Below are 19,549 nucleotides of genomic sequence, written 5' to 3'. Positions count from 1 at the left end.
TAGGCATCCCGTGATTCATACAAGTTTTTAATTTTGATGAAGTCCAATCTACCTATTTTTTCTTTGCTTATGCTTTTCGTGTCATATTTAAGAAACTATTGCCTAATATAAATTATCGTAGTCACAAATATACCCACTGGCTGGGTAGCTTACACATAGCTGATTTTTATTGCTCACAGTTCTGAAAGCTAAAAGTCCAAGATCAGGTTGCCAGCATGGTCAGGTGAGGCCACTCTTCCCCGTTGCAGACTTACTGTATCCTCATACAGCAGAAGGAGCTGTGGGATGTCTTTTATGAGACTAATCCCATTCGCTAGAGCCCCATTCCACATGACCTAATCACCCCTCAAAGGCCCAGCCTACTAATACCATCAGCTTCAGGGGTTAGAATTTCAACATATGAATTTTGGAGGGTTACAAATACTCAGATCTTATCACCGGGTCATGAGGACTTATACCTATACTTTTTCTAAAAGTTTTATACTTTTAACTTCTTTAGGTCTTGGATTAATTTGAGTTGATTTTGTATTGTGATATAGGGATCCAAATTCAATTTTTTTGCATGGATATCCAGTTATCTCTGCACCAATTGTTGAAAAGACTATTCTTTCCTTCTTTGGACAGTTTGGAACTCTTGTCAAAAATCAGGGGTGCCTGGGTGGTTCAGTTAGTTAAGCATCAGACTCTTTTTTTTCAACGTTTTTTTTTTTTTTTTTTTTTTTTTAATTTATTTTTGGGACAGAGAGAGACAGAGCATGAACGGGGGAGGGGCAGAGAGAGAGGGAGACACAGAATCGGAAACAGGCTCCAGGCTCCGAGCCATCAGCCCAGAGCCCGACGCGGGGCTCGAATTCACGGACCACGAGATCATGACCTGGCTGAAGTCGGACGCTCAACCGACTGCGCCACCCAGGCGCCCCAAGCATCAGACTCTTGATTTTGACTCAAGAGGTCATGATCTCACGGTTCATGGGGTCTATTCTCTTGGGATTCTTGGGATTCTCTCTCTGCCCCTCCCTGCTTGTTCTCTCTCTCTCTCTCTCTCAAAAATAAATAAACATTTTTAAAAAATCAACTGACAAAAATGGATGCATTCATTATGGACTCCCAATTCTATTCCATTGATCTACATTTCTTTCTTTTAAGATTTTTTCGAGAGAGAGATTTAAGATTTTTATTTGTTTGTTTATTTATTTATTTATTTATTTATTATTAGAAAGAGTGTGCACACAGGCATGCAGAGAGGGGAGGGGCAGAAGGAGAGGGAGAGAGAGAATCTTAGGCAGGCTCCATGCCCAGTGCTGAGCCCAACTAGGGGCTTGAACCCATGAACCGTGAGATCATGACCTGAGCCAAAATCAAAAGTCAGACATTCAACCAACTGAGACACCCAAGTGCCCCCATTTGTCGTTCTATATTTCTTTTTTTTTTTTCTTTTTTCAACGTTTTTTTTTTTTTATTTATTTATTTTTGGGATAGAGAGAGACAGAGCATGAATGGGGGAGGGGCAGAGAGAGAGGGAGACACAGAATCGGAAACAGGCTCCAGGCTCCGAGCCATCAGCCCAGAGCCCGACGCGGGGCTCGAACTCACAAACCGCGAGATCGTGACCTGGCTGAAGTCGGACGCTTAACCGACTGTGCCACCCAGGCGCCCCTATATTTCTTTTTTTTAACTCTTCTTTTTAAAGTTTATTTACTTATTTTGAGAGAGAGAGCAAGAGAGAGAGAGAGAGAGAGAGAGAGAGAACACGAGCAGGGGAGAGGCAGAGAGAGAGGGAGAAAGAGAATCTCAAGCATGCTCCATGATGTCAGCTGCCAGCGTGGAGCTCTATGTGGGACTGGGGCTTGATCCCACAAACCATGAGATCATGACCTGAGCTGAAATCAAGAGTCAGACACCCAACTAACTGAGCCACCCACCCAGGCTTCCCTGTCTTTTCAAATTTCTTTTAGTAATGTTTTGTAGTTTTCAGCATACAAGTCTTGCACCTCCTTGGTTAACTTTATTCCTAAGTAGTTTATTCTTTTTGATGCTATTGTAAATGCAATGTTTTTCTCCTGAAACCATAAAACTCCTAGGAGAAAATATAGGTGGTAAGCTTGACATTGGTCTTAGTCAATTTTGGGGGGCTTGACGCCAAAAGAAAAATTAACAAAAGCAAAAGTAAACAAGTGGGACTCCATCAAACTCAAAAGTTTCTGCACAGCAAAGGAAACCATCAACAAAATGAAAGGGCAACCTACCGAATGCGAGAAAATATTTGCAAATCATATATTTGATAAGGGGTTAATTCCAAAATATGTAAAGAACTCCTACAACTCAATAGCAAAATAGAATATTATTTTCATACAGTTGGCCGAGAGGTACATAAAAAAGGCGCTCAACAATACTAATAATTAGGGAAATGCAAATCAAAACTTCAAAGAGATATCATCTCACCCCTGTCAGAAAGGCTATTATTAAAAAGACAAGATATAACAAGTGGTCGTGAGGATGTGGAAAAAAGAGAGCCCTTGGGCACTGATGGTTGGGAATGTAAATTGGTGCAGTCACTGTGGAAAACAGTATGGAGGTTCCCCCTAAAATTAAAAATAAAACTACCATATGATCCATCTTCTGTGGAATTATCTGAAAAAAATGAAGGAAAAAAAAAAAAAACTAACTCGAGGGGTGCCTGGGTGGTTAAGTGTCGGACTCTTGGTTTCTGCTCAGGTCATGATCTCATGATTAGTGGGTTCGAGCCCCACATCAGCCTATGTGCTGACAGTAAGGAGCCTGCTTGGGATGGATAAAGTGCGGTATATATACACAATGGAGTATTATTCACTCATAAAACAGAATGAAATCTTGCCATTTGCAACAATACCGATGGACCTGGAGGGCATTATTTTAAGTGAAATAAAATTACTGTATGATTGCACTTTTATGTGGAATCTAAAACAAACAAAACTGATAGATACAGAGAAAAGACTGGTGGTTGCCTAAGGGTAGGGTGGTGTGTGTAAAATGGGTGAGGGAAGTCAAAAGGTACAAACTTCCGGTTATAGGGGAGTCTGGGTAGCTCAGTCGGTTAAGCCTCAGACTCTTTTTTTTTTTTTTAATTTTTTTTAACATTTATTTATTTTTGAGACAGAGAGAGACAGAGCATGAACAGGGGAGGGTGAGAGAGAGGGAGACACAGAATCTGAAACAGGCTCCAGGCTCTGAGCTGTCAGCACAGAGCCCGACGCGGGGCTTGAACTCACTGACCGCGAGATCATGACCTGAGCCGAAGTCGGCCGCTTAACCGACTGAGCCACCCAGGAGCCCCAAGCCTCAGACTCTTGGTCTTAGCTTAGGTCTTGATCTTAAGGGTGTGAGTTTGCGGGCCTATTTGAAAGTCACTAAGAGTAAATCTTAAAATTTCTCATCACCAGAAAAGAAGTTTTGTAATTTCGGATGGTGATGGATGTTAACTAGACTTATTGTGGTGCTCATTTCACAATGTATACAAACACCTGACATACATAAAATGTTATATGCTGATTATACCTCAATAAAATAAAATAAGTTGGAAAGTGTTCCTTCCCTTTATGTTTTTTTGGAAGAATTTGTGTAGAATTATATTATTTCTTCCGTAAGTGTTTTGTTTTGTTTTGTTTAGAGAGAGAGAAAGAGAAAGAGAGCACAAATGGGGTAGAGGAGCAGAGAGGGAGATAGAGAGAATCCCAAGCAGGCTCCATGCTCAGCACAGATTCCAATGAGGCTGATCCCATGACCCTGGGATCATGACCCCATCTGGAAATTAAGAGCTGGATGCTCAACCAACTGAGCCATCCAGGTGCCCCCATAAGTGTTTAATAGAATTCACCAGTAAAGTCATCTGGGATTGGGGGGAGGGGGTGCCTGGATGGCTCAGTTGGCTAAGTGTGACTTCAGCTTGGGTCATTATCTCATGGTCGTGACTTCCAGCCAGGCATCGGGCTCTGTGAAGACAGCTCGGAGCCTGGAGCCTGTTTAGGATTCTGTGTTTCCCTCTCGCTCTGTCCCTCCCCCATTCGCACTCTGTCTGCCTCTCAAAAATAGATAAACATTAAAAAAATGATTAAAAAAAAGTCATCTGGGGATGGAATTGTCTTTCTGGGATGGTTATAAATTAAAATTCCTCTTAATGGATCTATACGCCTCCTGAGTTCTCCCTGAAATTCTCTTTTTCTTTGTATTTCGCCCTAAAATTCTAGTTCCTCTCACCTCACCTTCCTCTGAACTCTGTCTCTTTAACTAGGTGAAATTGCTAAGATCAGCTTGGGTTCTCCCTCCCTGCACTGCACCTGGAAATTCTCTCCAGGTTGTAACACTGGGGCAATTAGCAATTGTATGGCTCACCTCACTTGTTCTTTTTTTTGGCGGAAATTAATGTCTTTTGTCTCAAAATCATTATTTCATATACCTTGTCTAGTTCCCTAGCTGCTAAAAGTGGGAGGGTAAATATGGTTCCCATTATTCCATCATGGCCAAAAAGAAGTCCATTGACTTTTTTTTTTAAGTTTATTTATTTTTGAGAGAGAGAGAGAGAGAGAGAGAGAGAGAGAGCTGAAGAGGGGCAGAGAGAGAGGGAGACACAGAATCTGAAACAGGCTCCAGGCTCCGAGCTGTCAGCACAGAGCCCGACGTGGGGCTCGAACCCACGGACCGTGAGATCATGATCTGAGTTGAAGTCAGACACTTAACCGACTGCGCCACCCAGGCGCCCCCCCCCATTGACTTTTTAAGATCAGTTTTGTATTTTCTCCTTAGAAATTCTGCCTCATTATTTTTTTTATGATTTCTTGCTAGTTTTATCAAGTGATTCAATATTTTTCTCTATATAATCAATATATTTGATAATTATAATAGCTGGGAATCTCAGAGGTAAAAATACCTCGCTTTTTGCAGACTTATTCATGGGGGCTTGTTTTTGAGTTCATAGTTAGCCTAGATTTATCTGGGACAAAACCAAGGAGCCTAGGTTGAAGATTCTTCCAGAGCGGGTTTTCATTTATACTTGCTATGTGCCACTGGGCACTACCAGCTTGGGATCACTTCATTTCAAACTCAGACCTTCATGAGGGTAAAACGATGTTTACAAATTCTCGGTAAAGACTATCATTATCACTATTATTAGCAGTAGCATTATCATTATTCTAGTATAGTCTACCTGGAGTCACCAACAGTAAGACAGGTTTCTCTTTTGATTCCTTTTCCCGCAGGCAAATTTTTTTCTAGCTCATCCTTTCACTCAGCCTGTTGAGGCTCTAAGCTCTGTTCTTCAAGGGCTCTCTTTTATTGCCCAAGAGTTATTTTCCTATTCTCCTACGTAATTATTAATTATCATGACTCTAGGATAGGCTCCTGAGGCTTCCCCACAAACTTACTACTTTGGGATTTTATACTTTCCTTTTTTTTTTTTTTTTTTTAAGATTTATTTTATTTTTTTAGAGAGAGACCATGAGCAGGGGAGAGGGGCAAAGTGAAAGAGAGAGAGAGAGAGAGAGAGAGAGAGAGAGAGAGAGAGAGGAGAGAGAATCTCAAGCAGGTTTCACCCTCAGCATGAAGCTCAATGCAGGGCTTGATCCCATGACCCTGGGATCATGACCTGAGCTGAAATTGAGTCAGCCACTCAACTAACTGAGCTACCCAGGCACCCTAGTAATGCATGTAAATGTATATTTGCGTAATTTATCCAACATCTGAATATTCTTCTACATAAGCATTTTTAGAACATCAAGTCAGGCATACTCTTAAAAATAGAAGTCTGTGCTGACAGTTCAGAGCCTAGAGACTGTTTCCGATTCTGTGTCTCCCTCTCTCTGCCCCTCCCCTGCTCGTGTCATGTCTCTCCGTCTCCTCTCTCAAAAATTCATAAACATTAGAAAAAAATTAAAAAAAATAGAAGTTTCATTCTGAATTCCAAACTGTTCCTTTTTTACTTATTTTTTGCCATTGCTCCAGACTTACGGTCCTTGGTCAGCCCACTGGTTGAACAAATGTCTCATCCACACTTATACGGTAGGTATATCTCCAAACATAGGGAAGATATTACATTTAGGGTACACTCTCAGTAGCAAATGTCCACCCTGTTCATTGTTTTTGGGCGTCAATTCCAAATTCCCTGGAGCAGAGGGTCTGATTGGCACAGCTAGGGATTAGGCTGATAGAATACAAATGTTATTGATTGGGACCCATCTCTGTGAGTCAATGTGGCAGTTTTCAGAGAAAGAGAAAGTAATTATCCACTGAGAAGATACTTTAAAAGGTATCTATTTTGCCTTCTCTACCTGCTAAAGAGCTTCAATAAAGTTAATCATTCTGTAGTTCCAAATGACATAATTGTTTTAGCCTTAGTAGTAAAAATAATGGGTAATGTTTGAATACTGCCTGAAATCCTGTGTTGAATACAACTTTGGGCTGTATTTTTGGTTTATTTTCTCACCTCAGGGTATGGTTACCAAGGGCCTTTTCACAAAGAAAAAGCTTTCATATGATGATGTCTTTTTCTTTTTTTTTCTTTGATATAATTTATTTATTTATTTTTATAATTTGCATCCAAGTTAGTTAGGGCATGGTTGAGGTCTTTTTCTTTTATATCAGTTTTCTCTTTTATGATTTGTGTTTTTGGTATCATGCCTAAGAACTCTTCACCCAGCTTGGTCCTGGATTTTCTCATGTTTCCTTCTAAAAGTAGTTTTGCCTCTTACATTTAAATCTATGATCATTTTGGGGGCGCCTGGGTGGCTCAGTCAGTTAAGCGTCCGACTTCAGCTCAGGTCATGATCATCTCACAGTTCTTGAGTTCAAACCCCGTGTCAGGCTCTGTGCTGATAGCTCAGAGCCTGGAGCCTGCTTCTGATTCTGTTTCCCTCTCTCTCTCTGCCCCTCCCCCACTCTGTCTCTTTGTCTCCCCCAAATAAATAAACATTAAAAAATATATATAATCAGTTTTGAAATAATTTTTTTATTTTTATTTTTATTTATTTATTTATTTATTATTTTTTTTAATATATGAAATTTACTGTCAAATTGGTTTCCATACAACACCGAGTGCTCATCCCAAAAGGTGCCCTCCTCAATACCCATCACCCACCCTGCCCTCCCTCCCACCCCCCATCAACCCTCAGTTTGTTCTCAGTTTTTAACAGTCTCTTATGCTTTGGCTCTCTCCCACTCTAACCTCTTTTTTTTTTTTTTTTTTTCCTTCCCCTCCCCCATGGGTTTCTGTTACGTTTCTCAGGATCCACATAAGAGTGAAACCATATGGTATCTGTCTTTCTCTGTATGGCTTATTTCACTTAGCATCACACTCTCCAGTTCCATCCACGTTGCTACAAAAGGCCATATTTCATTTTTTCTCATTGCCACGTAGTATTCCATTGTGTATATAAACCACAATTTCTTTATCCATTCATCAGTTGATGGACATTTAGGCTCTTTCCATAATTTGGCTATTGTTGAGAGTGCTGCTATAAACATTGGGGTACGAGTGCCCCTATGCATCAGTACTCCGAAATAATTTTTTAAAGGTTTATCTTTAAATAATCTCTACACCCTCTACACCTAATTTACAACCCTGGAGTCAAGAGTTGCATTAAAAAAAAATAAAAAAGGGTTGCATACCCTTCCAGTTTTGAATTAATTTTTTGTGTAATTACATATGAGGTTGAAGTTGAAGTTAATTCTTTGCCTGCTTCTTGTCCAATTGTTCCAGCACCATCCTTCCTCTAGTATCCTTCCTGTGTTGAATTACTTTTGCACCTTTGTCAAAAATTGGCTGAGTGCGTGTCCAAAGCTGAGAAGTGGAGAGGGAAACAAGGTCCTAAGCGTATTATTTGATTCCTAGATTGGGCGTTTGCTGCAAGTGTAATTGCCCAGATTGTTGAGTACCGTGAGCCCCGGTACTTTTATTGATTAAGGCAGTTCGATTTGTGACTTCTGTCTTAACTAATGGAAGAAAGATGCAGATCATATGTTGGCAGGACATAAATATAACCTGGTGAAATATATTATCATATATAAGAAAAACAGAAGTGGAGTAAACTTAACCATTTAGGTATAGATAAAGCAAGGTGCTCTTGGCAAAATCCAGGATGGCCACTAATTTGTTATTTTATGGTCCAACAGCTAACCTCCCTTTGTATTTGTGGGTAATCCTTCACCATGTCATGCCTCTTATTCTGGAATTCAAGAGAAAAATCCTCCCTCTTTCCACTTTGCTTATATCCAGGGCATAGGTATGTGATCTATGCGAGACATTAGATTTTTCTGCCTAGGATTTTGAATTTTGAGAGAGAGTCTGAATACAAGTGCACAAATTACCACACTGGCTTAAAACAACACAGATTTATTATCTTATACATTTTTTTTTATTTTTTTTAAACATTTTATTTATTTTTGAGACAGAGAGAGACAGAGCATGAACAGGGGAGGGTCAGCGAGAGGGAGACACAGAATCTGAAACAGGCTCCAGGCTCTGAGCAGTCAGCACAGAGCCCGACGCGGGGCTCGAACTCACGGACCGCGAGATCATGACCTGAACCGAAGTCGGCTGTTTAACCGACTGAGCCACCCAGGCGCCCCCCCCCCCTTTTTTTTTTTTTTTTAATTTTTTTAACGTTTTATTTATTCTTGAGACAGAGAGTATTATCTTATACATTTTTTAAAAGGTGTTTTAAAGCAAGGGGACAGGACCCGTGGACAGGAAGAGCTGCCCCTACGGTTCTATAGTTTATCAGAAGTTGGATATAAGTTTACTGGAGTAAAACCAAGGCGTTGGCAAGGCTGTGTTCCTTCCTGAGTCTGTAGGAACTAAGCTGTTTCCTTGAGCTTTCCAGCCTCTAGCCGCTGCCCCTGCTCCTCCCCCGCCAGGGTTCCTTGCTCTTGGTTCCCTTTCTCCATCTTCAAAGCCAGTAACTCTGTTTCTGTCATCATGTCTGTCTAGGACAGACAGCTGGGAAAGGTTGTCTGCTCTGTGATTAGATCAGGCCCACCCGCATAACCCAAGATACTCTTCCCATATCAAGATCCTTAACTTCAGTCACATGTGCAAAGTCCCTTTCGCCATATGATGTAACGTATCTACAGGTTACAAGGATTAGGATGTGGACATCTTTAACTTTATTCTGCTTATCACTGTTGCTGTCATTGAGAGTGCAGTGGGGGCAGTACCACAGAGAGTGAGTTGGAAGAGGTATTCAGTGGAGACAATGACAATGATGGCATCATCCCCTGGCCTCACAGGGTGAGAACTTGGTTGTAATTCTTGCTAACTGCTTCCCTTGTCCCTGACCAGTTTTTGAGCCTGATGTTCCAAACTTCGCAGCAAGTCTAAGATACCTAACAGCTATTCAATCAACTAGCTTTCTTCTTACATACAGAGTGACTTTCTGAGTTCTGTCTTGGTGGGTAACCACATAATGTCAAAGAGAAAGGAAACTTTAGAATTTAGTCTCTGGTTCCCTGGGCAAGACTGTCTCTAATAAGAGGTCTGTACACGTTAGCTTTTTGTCATAAATATTCAATGACTCTGACTATTTTTCTTTTGTTCTGATTCCATACTCCCCAAGCACCTTTTCAGCAGGCTTCTCCAACAAATGTGCTGTGTGAGGTTTGAGCATTACGGCCTGAGTGACAACAATATTTCATCGTGAACGATTGGATTGGCATTCTCAATCTGGTAAGATTGTTTAGTGTGTATTTATCCTAGAGAGAGACTGATTCACTCTTGGTGGGTGATAAAATAAAAATTCTGTATATATAAGGCTGAAGGTTGGATTTTGGGCTCTGGCAAATTTACCGAGGAAATGAATGTCATCTCTCAGCACTATCTGGGAAATACACTTTTCCTATTCCACATTGAATATCTTGATGTAGCCACTTAGAAATGTGTATTTTATTTTATTTTTTAAGGTTTATTTATTTGAGAGAGAGAGAGAGAGAGAGAGAGAGAGAGAGAGAGAGAGAATGCACAGGAGAGGCAGAGAGAGAGACAATCCCAAGCAGGATCTGAGCTGCTAGCACAGACCCCAATGTGGGGCTCGAACTCACAAACTGTGTGATAATGACCTGAGCTGAAACCAAGAGTCAGACACTTAATCTACTGAATCACCCAGGCACCCCAGAAATGTATATTTTAATAGCTAAAGATCAATTGTGTGTGTGTCTGTTTATATTAAGGTCTCCCTTTAAGGGCACAAGCCTGGAAATTTGTCTTCTACTTGTTTTGTATTTCCTGAAATTGTAGTTAAATATTATTAAGATTTTTTTTTTTTTTACTGTAATCTCTATCCCCAATGTGGGGCTTGGACTCACAACCCCAAGAACGAGTCACATGCTCTACCAACTGAGCCAGCAGCTAGGTGCCCCTTGTTGAGATCTTTAAAATGTTATTATTATTTTTTTAATGTTTGTTTTATTTTTGAGAGGGGGCATGAGCAGGGGAGGGGCAGAGGAGCCAAAGCAGGCTCTGTGCTGACAGCAGTGAGCCTGATGCAGGGCTCAAACTCATGAACCATGAGATCACAGCTTGAGCCAAGTTGGAAGCTCAACCGACTGAACCACCCAGGCACCCCTAAAATGTTATGTTGAATGACTTCGGGAAATGATTCTATTAAGTCCAAGGGCTTGGTTTGTTTACCTTGTAGAATTTACTTTTATGTTACCTTTTACTTTACTTTTTTCCTAATTAAAATTAAATTTTTTTATCTTTTATGGAGCGAGAAAGATATACAGACGGAAGAATGCAAAAGACACAGGGCGCGTAGGTGGCTCAGTGGTTTAAACATCCGACTTCAGCTCAGGTCATGATCTCACAGTTTGTGAGTTTGAGCCCCATGTCGTAGTCTCTACTGTGAGTGCAGAACCCACTTGGATCCTCTGTCTCCCTCTCTCTCTCTGCCCCTCTCCATCCCTCTCTCAAAAATAAATAAGCATTAAAAAAAAAAAAAAAAGAATGCAGAAGATCCATTATCTAAAGCAAGTTTATCAAGTGAAGATTGGTGCAGCCACCACCCAGGTTAAGAGCTGAAAGTTGCCAACACCCAGAAGCCCATATGCCCTGATCATATCAGTTCCCTCTCTGAGCTAACCACTAGCTTGATTGTTTTTTTTTTTTTTTTTGTAATATGGCTCAGAATATGGCAAAGAGTTCACCCTGCTGAAAACAACAAAAAATGTTGGTAAAATATTGAAGAGTCAACAAGAAGATACGTTAATTATAAAGACTAAAATCTAGGTGAAGGCAGTATCTACAGAGTAAGTAGAGCAATGATGTCACTTTTACCCTGGGGCATGTTCCTTAATTGGCACTTAAGCTTGGCTTTTCTAGGCCTTTGGGACAGAAGACAAAGCCCAGGGTGGGAGTGGGAGGTCTAAAGCTGGGGCCTCAAGGGACTATACTTTCAGCATAAGGGTAAATTGTAAATAAATAGACCCCCACTCAACAGACTGGAAAGAATGTTGTCTTGGAAGGAGGAGATTGAGGGGAGTTAGAGGGGGCACTGGACCCATAAGAGAGCCCTCCCAATACACATTTCCTGGTGGTTTAAAAAAATCCCAAACAATGGAGCCTGGGTAGCTCAGTCAGTTAAGTGTCCAACTCTGATTCAAGTCATGATCTCGCAGTTCATGAGTTCGAGCCTTGCGTCAGTTGGGCTCTGTGTTGACAGGTCAGAGCCTGGATCCTGCTTCGGATTTTGTGTCTCCCTCCCTCTCTCTCTGCCTCTCCCCCCCTCACTCTCACTCTCTCTCTCTCTCTCTCAAAAATAAACAAAAAAAAATTTTAAAAAACTCTTAAGCAGTGACTACAACTTATAGTGGTCCCTCCTAGAGGCGCCTGGGTGGCTCAGTTGGTTAAGCATCCGACTCTTGATCTCAGATCAGGTCACGACCTTACGCTTCATGAATTTGAACCCCCAGATGGGGTCTTGTGCCCACAGCGCCAAGCCTGCTTGGGATTTGCTGTCTTCCTCTCTCTCTGCCCCTCCCTCCCTCTCTCTTTCTCAAGTAAAAAAATAAACATTAAAAAAAAAAAAAAGTGGTCCTTCCTGGCAGAAGCAAAAGGAAATCCTCTCTGGAGGAATGAAACTTTATCCTAGGCCTCAAAGAATTCCCACAAATAATTTTCCAAGTAGAATGCGGCTCATAGTAAAAAATAAGCACACAAAGAATGAGAATGAACAAAAACAACAGAAACAGGTCTGATAATTTCAATTATCTGTTAAATAAAAATAAACTACCTTATTATTAGTAGTAGTAGTATTGACATATTGCACTTACATAGTAAAAACCTCAAGAGTACAAATTTGTTTTGGGGCACTGGCTGGCTCAGTAGATGGAGCATGTGACTCTTGATCTCCAGGTTGTGGGTTCAAGCCCCACGTTGGTTGTAGAGATTACTTAAAATTTGGGGGCGCCTGGGTGGCTCAGTTGGTTGGGTGTCAGATTTCAGCTCAGGTCATGATCTCATATCTCATGAGTTTGAGCCCTGCGTCGGGCTCTGTGCTGACAGCTCCGAGCCTGGGGCCTGCTTCAGATTCTGTGTCTCCCTCTCTCTGCACCTTCCCCGCTCATGCTCTGTCTCTCTGTCTCAAAAATAAACATCTAAAAAAAAAATAAAAAAAAATTAAATCTTCCCAAAAAAGTACAAATGTGTTTTATTTATTTATTTATTTATTTTTTACTTTTATTTGAGAGAGAGGGGGGCAGGAAGGAGTAGAGAGAGAGGAAGACAGAAGATCTGAAGCAGGTTCTGTGCCGATAGCCGAGAGTCTGATGTGGGGCTCGAACTCACAGACCGTGAGATCATGACCTGAGCTGAAGTTGGACGCTTGGCAGACTGAACCACCCAGCTGCCCTCAAATATGTTTAAGTAAAGTCTTCCATTTTACCTCACTTACTCCTTGGAGGCAACCATTTTCCACAGGTTTAGGGGTGCTTATTACAACTTCAAAAAAATGAACTTTAGGGGCACCTGGGTAGCTCAGTGGGTTAAGTGGCCGACTCTTGATTTTTGGCTGGAGCCCCACATCACAGAGCCTGCTGCGGATCCTCTCTCTCCCTCTCTCTCTGTGCCCCCCACCAGCCCCCACAATCACACTCATGCCCCCCCCCCTCAAAAATAAATAAATAAATACATAAACTTTAAAATAGGTATCCTTGGATTCAAAAGGGATTAGCTACCATTTTGTTCCCAGGATATATCTTCATTTTATTATTTATTATTATTATATATTTATTTTGGGGAGAGCATAAGTGGGTGAGGGGTAGAGAGAGGGGGACATAGGATTGGAAGCGGGCTCTGCACGGACAGGGTGACAGCAGTGAACCCGATGTGGGGCTTGAACCCACGAAGAGTGAGTTCATGACCTGAGTTGAAGTCAGAAGCTCAACCGACTGAGCCACCCAGGTACCCCATCCTCATTTTATAATTAGGAATATAAAACAACATATTAAGCTTAGAAAAAATTACAATATCAGTCTTAGGAACAAAACCCTCTAGGGAATTTTTAAGAGCCTAGCTCAAGACCTATTCTCTTTTTTTTTTTTTTTTTTTTTTTTAATTTTTTTAACGTTTATTTATTTTTGAGACAGAGAGAGACAGAGCACGAATGGGGGAGGGTCAGAGAGAGAGGGAGACACAGAATCGGAAGCAGGCTCCAGGCTCTGAGCTGTCAGCACAGAGCCCGACGCGGGGCTCGAACTCACGGACCGTGAGATCATGACCTGAGCCGAAGTCGGACGCTTAACCGACCAAGCCACCCAGGCGCCCCAAGACCTATTCTCTTAACTTACTAAAACCCTTCTTTTCCTCTTCCCACTTTGAAACTTTGTGACGTTTTAAAGTGCTATAGATAGCTTAGTTCTTAATATCCTGGTTTGTGATAAAACATAGGAAAAAAATTCTGTCATGTTGTGCAGTTTTTCCAACTATTGGCTATCTGCCCAGTCTTGAAAACATAATTTTTATCAATATAACCCTCCTATGTGGCTCACTCATTATAATGCAGATTTGTTTTTACTATTGGTCTAATTATGTCCCTTAAACCTAAGAGTATGTGACTAAGTCAGGAGATGGATTCTTGTCCCAGCTTTGTCAATCATTTGCTGTGTAACTTGGCAAGTCACTTAATCTTAGTTTTCTCTACTGGGTTAACAATTATCAAGGTAGAATCATAGAATGTTAGAATTGGCAAAGTCTTCAGAATTGATCCAGTGCAATTCCTTCATTTCATGGAGAGGTTGAGTGACTTACCCATTAGCTTTCTAGAACAAGCGCTCAGTCTTCCTATCTCAGACCAGTGCTCATTTCATCATATCATGCTTTCTTTCAGTGCTGTTCCAAGAAACAAATGGAGATTTAAAAAAAAAAAAAAGGAAACAAACAAACCCCAAAGTGAAAGCACTGAACAAATATATGGCTTTCTATAAAAAAGCCCGATAACAGTGTTAACCATTAGCCTGCACCGTAGCCCACAAGCTTGTCTGAAAATGTACCCCGTCTAGCTTAAGGATGATTTCAAATCCAGAAGCTCTAAAACTATGTAAGAAAACGTCAAAAAAGTGAAAGGTAAGGAAAATAAATAATATTTGGCTTGAAGAATACTCATAAGGGAAAACAAAATTCCAAGAGTACTTATATTCTTTTATCAATTCTTTCTGGTCTTCTCCTAATTTGTGCAAGGTGAAATTAGGGAAGACGAGACTGCTTGTTTTTCCACATTTCTGAAGGAATGGTGTGCAACGCCGGTTACTTGAAATCGAATTATTTGCCTCAACTATACAACACATTACATCAGTCATCTAATTTAGCGCCATTCCCTCTCCGGCCACTACCCAAAACAACGCGCTGAAACCTTCGAACACCGCAGTCGATGCAAGAACTCCAAGTCCCGAAATACTCGACGGCCTGTCTTCACCACCTCCTCACAAGAGCACTCTGTTTGGTATTGGGAGTTGTAGTCATTCAGAGCCTTCCCTTCCGGGACGTGGGGGAGGATTCACGTCCGCGGAACTACACTTCCCAGGAAGCTGTGCGCGCCCTTCCCCACCCTCGCGGGAGTCGGACTCCACCCCCTCCCGTTCGTCCCTCCCTGGGCTGCACTGCTCACGCCTTCCTGTTAGTCCGAGCTGGGAGAAGTTCACTCCGATCAGCTGATCCCAACTGACAACAGGAGAGGAGGAAGCCCGGGAGGCAGCGAAGGAGGAGGGGGGCAGAGATGGAGATGAAGATGGATCCACCGGTGCCCTGAGGAACAGCCCCGCCCCCGCCGGCGCACCGCGGTCCCCCGACGCCGCCTCGCTGCTGCCGAGCTGCTCCGTGGTGGGGTTCCCGGGCAGCCGCGGCGGGGAGGGAAGGGCACGGCCCTGCGGCGGGCAAACGATAGTCCTGGAGCTCCGGCTGCCCCCGGGGCGGGGGGTGGGGGGGGTGTGCGGGTGCGGCTGGGGTGGGGGTGGGGTGGTATAAACAATAGATTCGGCTCTGGCCTCTGCTAGCGTGGAGGGGAGATTTTGGGGGACCTTCTTTGTTCAGACTCTGCTCCTGCCCCTCGGGTTGTGGTGGTGTTGCCCGGGAGGAAGGAAGGGTGAGGAATCCCCGGCTCGAGAGAGGTGTCGAGGTGGGGGCCCGAGTGGGCAGATTGTTTGCTTGGCCGGCTGGTCCGGCGGTGAGGTGTTCTTTCGAAGGTTGATTTTCTATTTTTCTAAATTTCTCTGACAGATTTTGATTTTCGTTTCCGTTGTGGAGGCTGGTTGGCCGTGCCTGAGGTTAGGGTGTAAATAAGGTCTCCTAGTCACTCTCTTCTCCTTCCTTGTTTATCCAAAAATAAGATTGATAGATTGATTACTACAGGGTGGAGTATTTGTGAGGAGGGCTTTACGTTTCGTTGGTGCATTAGAATGGAGGTCAAGGCTAAAGGGGGGTTTAGAATGTAATTGTAGAAGTGACAAAAGCCTCTTCCCTGCCCCAGTTATCCTTTCTTTTTCTTTTTCCTTTTTGAAGTTATTTTTAAGTTAGTTTTTGAGTGACAAAGAGAGAAATTATTTGTTTTAACTCACTGCAGGCCTGGCTTTGCAGTGGGCCGTAGAGGAGGAATTCTGTCTCCTGTTGCTCCCTTTTTTTTTTGCAGTTAGAGAAGGGACAAAAGGAAGTATAATAATTGCATTTTATTGTTTTTAAATATGACACGGTGACTTTTGTTTCCAGGCTGACAGTCCTTAATAGACATCTGTCTAGAGTTGAAACAACCTAACTAGATCTGCCAAAGACTCTGACCGAGCCAAAGTCTATATTATCATTTCTTTAGCTTTTTACAGGCCTCTTTATCCACCTCACAATTGTGTGCTGCAGGTTGGGGGACTGCAAAGGGTTGTCCCTCCAAGGACTTTTTGCTTAATGATTTTGATTCTGAATTTAATTAACTACTGGACGAACAGAGAATTTCAGTCTGTGAATTAAAGCGGCAAAGTCTCTGAAATACCCTGGGCCTAGGGGTAGTGGCTGTTTTCCAAAGGGGGAGCCTTGCCTGTGATTTTGAGACGAAATTTCGAGGATCAGAAAGAGCCGGTGTAAGCATTACAAGCAAGAATGGGATTTCTGTCAGGAGTTTTGGCCTCTTATTTGATCACTTTTTTTTTTTTTTTAAGGTGCACTTCTGTTTTTAGATTAGTGAAATCCTTTTCCTTCCTCTATTTAGGTATCCCCTGAAATATTGACTTGAGGTTGGATTATATTGCAAAGCTCCTGACCACTCTGTCACTATACCAAAACCCTGTGGCCAAGGCCCGACTGATGAGCCCACCTCGGTGAACCCATCGGATCTCTTTCAGATAGCCCAAAGAGATCCTTCCAGGCTTGCACTTTACAGACGGATAACACCATCAAACCAAATCAACGTTGCTGCTGATACAGGAATCTTGGAGGCAGAAGATTAAAAACTGGAACGTCTGTGAGCGTGTGAAGAATTCTGATACGACCCCAGAGGTTTTTTGTTTGTTTGTTTGTTTGTTTTTAAGGCGTGCAGAACGCTGTGAAGGTTCTGTGCAGGGTTCAGACCCAAAGCCTTGGTCTTCACTGCTGGGGAAAGCCCAGTGACGGTGACGTTGTGGGTGATTTCCTTACCGATCCGAGTATGAGTGCCCAGACTTGCCCGGCAGACAAGGGCCTGAATCCGGGGCTGATGTGCCAGGAAAGTTATGCCTGCAGTGGGGCTGACGAGGCGGTCTTTGAGTGTGATGAGTGCTGTAGTCTGCAGTGTCTCCGCTGCGAGGAGGAGCTCCATCGGCAGGAGCGCCTGCGAAACCACGAGCGGATAAGACTCAAACCTGGCCATGTCCCTTACTGCGACCCCTGCAAGGGTCCCAATGGGCATTCACCAGGTGTGAGGCAGAGGGCAGCCGTGAGGTGCCAGACCTGTAAAATCAACTTGTGCCTGGAGTGCCAGAAGAGGACTCATTCTGGGGGTAACAAAAGGAGACACCCCGTTACTGTGTACCATGTCGCTAAGGTCCAGGGGTTACTGGAGGAAGAAGAGCTGGATGAGGAGACCAGGAGGAAGAAGATGACCGAGAAGGTTGTGAGTTTCCTCCTAGTAGATGAAAATGAAGAAATTCAGGTAAGCCTGTGGGTGAGGCCCATGGGATTCATGTGGTCGTGGGGCAGATCTCTTGTTGGAAGGCGCCTCTCAAAAGGGAATTCCGAGAAGAGCTCACCTTTTTAATCATTAAAGGGGGAGACCCCTGAAAGCTTAAAATTACAGGGTGTCAGATTAGTTCCTTACCGGTTGTGTGACCTTGGGCTGAATTACTTTATCTCTTAGCCTTAGTTTTGTCGTCTATAAATTGAAGACAGTGCCTGCTTTGGGCTGGTGTGAGGATGTAATGGCACCGTGTTTGTTGAGCCTGTTGCATAATAAATGCTCAGAATATGGTAGCTGTTATTGTTATTAGGGCGATTATGGGGAAGACCTTAGTTAGATCAGCTTTCTGAACGAGAGCACTTGGCAAGTTGTGAATAAATGTGAATGATGAGGGGCTGTGTGTGCAGGGCAGGAGACATAGCGGGTTCCCTGGGAGTGCGAGGCAGTGAGTCATAGGCTTGCTATCTCAATTTAGAGAGGCGGGTCTTCAAAAAGTGGCCTCTGATAAGGATAGTATTCTGTTCAGATGGCCTCTTCACGTATAGGCTGATCGGGAAAAGCCAATGAGGGCACCTGCCATTACAGAAGGACTGGAGCATATTTGATTTCACTCCAAGTTGGGGGGAGGGTAGTGTGTGATGGGAGCAAGCTGGGCAAATGATGGCGGGTCACAGTGAGGGGTGACTCGGGAAGGGTGGTATAACGTTTATACTTTCCAGTGGAGGCATTGTGAAGTCTATACTTTTGAGTGAAGTCTGCTTGAGTTCATCCGAGCTTCACCACTCAGTGGCGGTGTAACCATGGAGAGTTGTTTCAGCTTTGTGCCTCAGTTTCCTCTGTACTTCACAGTAGTAGTTGAGAAGATTCAAAGAGATTAAGGAATGGGAATGGAAGGGCCTTCATCACAGGGCCTGGCACATAGTGCCCAGGAGCAGTTCGTTGTTTCTGTCAACGTCATGGGGTATTTGTGGTACATCGACTCCATACTTTGAGCAGTGATGACTCCTCAAGTCACCAGGTTGGAGGAGACCCTACGTGAGTTGCTGTTTGACAACTTTCCAGTTACCCACTAAACATTTTTCAGCTCTGTCTTTTTGCTCCTTGGTAAGATTATGGAAATGCATTACATCATGATTCCATTGTCAGCTAAATACTTTGCTAACACAGACTTCTTTATTGGCTGAGAGGAGCTAATGGAGTTATGGAAGAGTGACCCAGATCCCATCCGGCCTCCCTTGTTAGCAATAATGTCTTCATTATGGTTATGCTCTAATTGGGTGACAGTTGGACTAAATATTTTATAAATGGAACACTTGGATGATTCTTGTTGGTTTTGCCACCAGTTCAGCCTTTGGAAAGTCATATTTTGGATTGCCGTTGCTTTTTAAGATGAGAGGAAGACTTGGGATGAACCAGTAACCGTCATTATTGTGTTGGCACCAAAAAAGAATATTTTTTGAGGGGCGGAGGGTGTGTATTTTGTTTTTCTTTTTGTGGCTTTGATACATGTTCCTTAGTAAAGAATTAGAGAATTAGGAAAATGTAATGAAGAAGACAAATCCAACTACCCAGAGATAACTTGTCCATCTTTTTTCTTGCAGTGTGTAATAAAGTATGTAATTGTGTTTTTGTAAAGATTTCTCCTGCTTTTTCTTCCTTCTTAAACACTGACCACTTCCCAAGAAGTAACGGTTTCTTAAGCACAAGCAGCGCTGGTTGGGACTAATGGATTAGACGTAGAATTTATTCTTTTTAGGTGGTGATTTGTTCTCTGAGTCACAAGTGGAAAAATACTTTGAGAGAATGTGTGGTTCTGTTTTCTTAGGTGAATGTCCAAAACAATTGGATGATTGTCTAATACAAATCTAGATTATAAATTCAGCCAGAATGTGAACTCCTGG

General features: G+C 42.7%; 1 protein-coding gene across 1 annotated transcript in view; it reads left to right on the top strand.

Annotated features, from left to right (window-relative positions):
• Positions 1-15,081: 15,081 nt before the first annotated feature.
• The window catches only part of ZFYVE1 (zinc finger FYVE-type containing 1), a 51,170-nt gene continuing 46,702 nt past the window's right edge, over positions 15,082-19,549 (top strand). Inside the window, exons 1-2 of the mRNA XM_042943693.1 lie at positions 15,082-15,334; positions 16,707-17,624. Coding sequence (XP_042799627.1) covers positions 17,142-17,624 — 483 coding nt within the window. The 5' untranslated portion in view covers positions 15,082-15,334; positions 16,707-17,141. The remainder of the gene's footprint in view (positions 15,335-16,706; positions 17,625-19,549) is intronic.

This window comes from Panthera leo, chromosome B3 (assembly GCF_018350215.1).
Source record: "Panthera leo isolate Ple1 chromosome B3, P.leo_Ple1_pat1.1, whole genome shotgun sequence".
NCBI classification, from domain to species: Eukaryota; Metazoa; Chordata; class Mammalia; order Carnivora; family Felidae; genus Panthera; species Panthera leo.
Note: the sequence above shows the minus strand (reverse complement) of the source record. Positions and strands in the feature narration are given on the sequence as shown.